The sequence below is a fragment of the Gobio gobio genome (genome assembly GCF_949357685.1).
Source record: "Gobio gobio genome assembly, chromosome: 6".
In the NCBI taxonomy this organism is placed as follows: Eukaryota; Metazoa; Chordata; class Actinopteri; order Cypriniformes; family Gobionidae; genus Gobio; species Gobio gobio.
In genome coordinates, this window is record NC_137102.1 from 57,908,156 (window position 1) to 57,914,243 (window position 6,088).

At 34.8% G+C, this 6,088-nt stretch overlaps 1 protein-coding gene across 1 annotated transcript in view; it reads right to left on the reverse strand.

Moving 5' to 3' along the window:
* Window positions 1–2,360, reverse strand: part of piezo2b (piezo-type mechanosensitive ion channel component 2b) — a gene marked incomplete at its 5' end in the record, with an annotated part of 187,017 nt that extends 184,657 nt beyond the window's left edge. Inside the window, one exon of the mRNA XM_079819677.1 lies at window positions 2,297–2,360. Within this exon, the coding sequence (XP_079675803.1) occupies window positions 2,297–2,360 (64 nt within the window). The remainder of the gene's footprint in view (window positions 1–2,296) is intronic.
* Between the last annotated feature and the right edge of the window lie 3,728 nt (window positions 2,361–6,088).

The following is a 6,088-nucleotide window of genomic DNA, read 5'->3' on the forward strand; positions in this document are numbered from 1 at the left end:
TTAATTTCACGATGGTAAAAGCGATGGTAAGTAAAAACAATGAGTACAACATTGGGGAATAAGATGTTCTCAAAAACTAACACACACTTCACACTGACCCTTCAGACGTTACTGTTATTTCACTGTTTTGCTCAGTATTTTGTCTTACTTTCCAGTATCAATATTTAAACATTCTTAAAATCTTTTTTTTTTTTTTTTTGAAGACATTAGTAGAATGATTTAGTTCCCTGTTAAAAAGTAAATGTTTATTAACCATTGCATTTAATAACGAGTCACATCCGTCAAGAACATACAGACAGAAATGATTTGACATTTGTGTCTAAAAATTTATAACACAATTATGGAGGAAAAAATTCAAATGTTTCAATAATCATCCCTATAAAGGGCCAATTGGAATCAATTGAATTGTTTTAAATAAATGAATAAAACAAACATATGTTTTATGCAGAAGTCAACGGTGTCGAGTGTCTCTTTAAAACACTCTGAGGGGTTTCACTGTATCACTCTGTCAATAATCTATGACAACAACTCAGCAAACACTCATTACCAGATACACACCACAGTTAACCAGCCACAATGACAGGAAAATATAGATCAAGTCAAACTCGGATTCATTCGATGGATCATTTAGCCTGTGTTTTACATTATGACATTAAGATCAGGGATAAAGCTGTCTGACAAAAATGGCATTACTCTATTAAAACAAAATGGACGCATGGAGCAACCAGAGAATTGTCTAATTATTGTAAAACGCCATTTCCCTAATCAGAGCCAAAATCTCACTGAAATTAAAATAATGACTTTGTGAATGGAATTATGCATACGTTTAAGTCTATATTTCAGCAACTTTAAGGTTTTGAGTCAAAAGTTGTTTCCGCTAACACTTCCACAGTTAACAACCGTCCTCAAAAACAACATTACAAATTAAATTAATTAAAAACTCATTAATTGCAATTTATGAGCCAAAAACAACAATTTAACCCCTTTCATTAATTGTTTTGTGATTTATAACGCTAATAAAACCCCTTAAATAGCCAACAAAAGATTTTAAAAGCAGATGTTGCTGAACATTTTCCACAGCAGAACAAAATTACATTAAAAAAAAAAACCCTGAGAAATATTCACTATCACTATATTAAAAGCGTGACAACTAGCCCCAGTCTCGCCAGTGTGCTTTTCTTAGACACTTTTCTTGCACTTGGGCTCAAAAATAAATAAATTATATATATATATATATATATATATATATATATATATATATATATATATATATATATATATATATATATATATATATATACACTAAATTAGTGCTGTCAAATCGATTAATCACATCCAAAATATTCATGTTTACATAATATATGTGCAGGTACTGTGTATACACTCTAAAAAATGCTGGGTTAAAAACAACCCAAGTTGGGTTGAAAATGGACAAACCCATTTAACCCAACCGCTGGGTTAAAACAACCCAATCGCTGGGTGTGTCCATTTTCAACCCAGCTTGGGTTGTTTTTAACCCAGCATTTTTTTTTATTCTAATTATTATTGTGTATATAAATACATACTCATGTATATACTGTATATGTAGGGTGAATTCAGGGTGATTGGGACACTTTTTCCAAGTCATCTCAATGGCAAAAAGTGTCCCAATTACCCTGAATTCACCCTAATTTATATTATATATAAATATTTGATATATAAATATAAAAAAAATCTTAAATATATACATGCATGTGTGTGTATTTATATATAGGCTACATAATTGTATAATTATATAAAATGTATGTATATATTGCAACATTTTACAAAAATGATTTCTACCAAAAGTGGAAAGAATTCAATCGTGTTTAAACTTAAAAACTTGTTCAGTTGCTGCCTTAAATTAATTTTAAGTAATCAAATTGAATGCACAAGTAATGTCAACTTAAATCGAGTTGAATCTCGTAACTCAGAAAAAAAGTTTCAATTGCTTAGATTCATTTGATGAGTTAAAATAATGTAAAAACATGTTTCCATGATTTATCGGTCATTTTTACAGTGAATATTACATTTTGAGTTTATAAATGGAAAAATTAAGGAATGGCACATATACTACACACCACTTACGATGTGCTGTATTCCTTTCTGCACACTCAAACTTCTTTTAACTTCCTCTAATTCACAAGTTAGCAGTTTTTCCTCAAATCCCACAGATGAAGAGCCGCAGGATCCCCGCACCTGCTGCGTAACGGAGACCCTGCGCCAAACCTTCCGCACAGGATCAAACAGTGAAACAAGTGTTGATGGAGACACTCACCTGCCGCCAGACACACCGGCAACAGCACCCTGAAGATCAGACCACACACAGCCTCAGAAGCCATCGCTCTCAGACGAACCGCAGCATCCAGCAGTCAGATGTCCTGGATCCGGGACGGGACGGCATCCTTCGAGCACCCTTACTCTGGATCCTCCATGCGTCCTGCATGTGTCACGAGGTGTAAACTTCCAGTTAAGCTCTCCCTTCGTGCAAATCAAACGCGTTCAAAGTCTGTCTCGAGTTGGGGACTCGTCTAACTCATGCTGACATGATGGCTTTTCTCGGACATCGGGATCTCCAGCGCAGTGTGCGCGCGTGAAATGCGTCCGAAAAACGCGTGTATCCTGAGAAAAAAATCGTAAAAATCACTTCGTATCCTGTGGCACTAGCGCGAAAACTAGTCAGAGTTCTTTAGGAGCAAATAAACTCTCCCGGGAGTGACTTTTACGCGCTCATATTGAAGGTTGGCAGCATGACTTCCTCACTTCCATCTCCACAGCGGCTCTGAAAGCCACAGGCATTCCGGTCAAAGACGAACGCCCGCTCATAAGTGATCCAGCTCGGGTCCAATGAGAGGCCGCGGGAGGAGGGCCCTGTGGCCCCTGCGGGACGCTCCATTTGATTTTACTAGGAACTCATCATCATTACAACAGGGGCTTCTAGAACAGATTTTATCACGGTCATGCACTCTTTTTTAGCTGACTAAGTCCGCTAGGAAATAATATGAGCCTGTCGAATATATGGATTGATAGCTTATTATATACAGCACTGGCCAAAAAAAAAAAGTGATGTCCGGAGGGAATATTTGTTTTTAATGACCAGTTGAAGTTCGATTGAACTATCAAAATAGTTTTGTATTTTTTAAAATGTTAAATATGAAGGAAGCACAAAATATTGAACATGGTTAAGGTATGTATCTGACAAAATGATGTGGCAAAAACTATTTTTATTTATTTATTAGATTTATTTGACGTGGACATAATTACATTGGATGAACCACCACATGCTTTGGCTTAAGTGTTTTAGCGCACATGCTAATTTTCATCACCTGTCCACGGGAGGCTTTTTTAGAAAGGATAATAATAATACAAAAAAAATGAATAAAGCTTACAAAAATAATAATGATAATACTAATAATACGAATACTAATAATACGAGTCTGTAGCCATTTTCAAAAAACATCTAAAGACACATCTCTTCCAGCAGCACCTGACCAATCAAGAAGAGCACTTATCATTCTATTCATTTTCTGTCTGTCTAATTTATTTAAAAAAAAAAAAAAAAATCTGTTCTGTGCTAGATTAACTGAGACTTGTTACAGCACTTGCATATTGTTGCCCTTGACTGCTCTAGTTGCTTCTATTGCCCTCATTTGTAAGTCGCTTTGGATAAAAGCATCTGCTAAATGACTAAATGTAAATGTAATACAAAAAAGGAAAAAAGAAGTAAAGGAAAAAATTATATTGAAATTTATTTTCATACATAGACTATAAAGGAAAGGCAACATGATCAGACAATAACCCAGTGGTAAGCTATTTATGTGAGCACTGTTGCTTTAACCATTGTTTAAGTGCTCTGTAAAAAGCATTGCTTCTAGTTTTAAATTTTAGTAGGTAAAGCATTCCAGAGTTTTGGCCCCTTTGCCGAAAAAGCAGACTGATCAAAAGATGTCTTATAGTTTGGGACAATACAGATAGTGGCTCGTGTGTTTGCCCTGCGTGAACTCTGACACCAACTGACCAGTTCAGAAAACAGAGATTCATTTAAAAACCAGTCTGACATCATTCAAATCGACAAAACTGTCAAAGCTAAGAAGGTTATGCTTTTTTAAACTATAGCTAGATATTATGTTATATGCAACAACAAAAAAAATAAGCATACATTGACTACAACATAACCAGTTATTATTAATACTTTCTCTCTTGTTTTTCCATCACAGAAATTAATTTGTATAAACTGTTTGTTAAACTTTAGGAGCAAAAGGTTTCATTTATTTTATATTTCAGTCCTAAACTTTGATTGGCTGAGCAGCATTCCACGTATACACGTAAAAGAAATTAATATTTTTATAAAGCAAAGATGCATTAAATTGATCAAAAATACAGTAAAATATTTCAAATAAATGCTGTTCTTTTCTCAAAGGATCCTGAAAAAATATATCAAGTTGTGCACAAAAATGTGAAGCAGCACAACTGTTTTCAACACTGATAATAATCATAAATGTTTCTTGCAAATCATCATATCAGAATGATTTCTGAAGGATCATGTGACACTGAAGACTGGAGTAATTATGCTGAACATTCAGCTTTTTGTGGAAACTTAAATTAAAAAAAGGTATAGCAACTTTTTATCACACAATTATTTCTGTAGTGCAATCACGAGTTACAAAATCTGAATTATGAGATAAACTCACAATTCTGGGGGAAAAAAGACAAAATTGTGCGATAAAAATTGCAATTACGTTTGTTTACAAGCTAACAAATACATGTTAAATTAAAGCTGCAAGCAGCATTTAGCGGGGTTCAAGCCTTTAAGGCCTTTAAGCACACAAGCATCAAAAGATATTACGTTTTATTTAGCAAGATTTTAAACACTGAAAAAATAGATGGAAAAGTCAATTTTCAGGCAATATAGGCAATTTACCATAGGAAACATATGGTTTTAAAAGGTTTTTAACAGTTATAGCGCCACCTATGGTCCGAGCTCTATAAAACTTTGCAAGCTTGTTAAGGATCTAATGTCACATATGCCCACCAATTTTCGTGAAGTTTTGAGTTTACCCTTAGAATATATCAAATGATATGTATATTTCGTGGATGTGTGCAACACCACGTGATTACAGAGCCATAAAACTCATTAGCGCCAACTAGTGGCCGATTTCTTTCAAAATTCTTACAGACCTCTAGGGCCATGAGACTTGTCTAATAGGTGCTCAAATTTAATTGGCTGTGGCAGCCATGTTTTTTAAGATACGCCAATGTCCTCATTGACATACTTGGTACCTTGGACCAAGACACTGCATACCAATTTTCAATTCAATCGGACTAGCGGTCAGGTGGTTAAAGCCATTTTGATGTTTTTTCACGTTATTGTGCCACCAAGTGTTAAATCGTCGCGATTTTTTTATCGTGACCAAAGACTCAGCCTATACACATGTGTACCAAGTTTGGTGAAGATATCTCATTTTGTTCCTGAGTTATAGCCCTTTTAGTAAATAGGCTGCCCCTTGAACGATTATTTTTACGCTCCTTAACAACCGTGAATATAAATTTCGACTTTTTTTGATAATTATTGATAATCTGACTCCAGAGAACATTTTGACACTGGTTTGGTTCCGATCCGGCAAAAAACCTAGGACTAGTTTGCAAAAGTAGTTTTTTGACAAAATGCAAAATGGCGGAAAATCTATCATGGCGGAAATGAAATCGGAGATATACATTTTGTTCGTCATGGACTCACCTTTCCAATGATATAAGACACTTGAGTCTACGACATAGGGTTTAGGAGTTATGAGCCATTTTGCACTTTTGATTGCTGTAGCGCCACCTATTGGCCAATCGAGTTCATACTCTGACAACATTAGCCTCGATTTTTGTACTACCATCTGATAAAGTTTCAAGTCTCTAGCATTTACGCTTTGGTCTGCACGATCACAGTTTAAATATGATTGAACAATATTAGTTTAGAGGATAAGCCAATGAGTGGTCTTCTGCTGCCATCTGGTGGCAATTTTAGGTAAAACGCCATAATATATTTGAAATAAATTAATTTGACAAAATGTAATTGTAAATA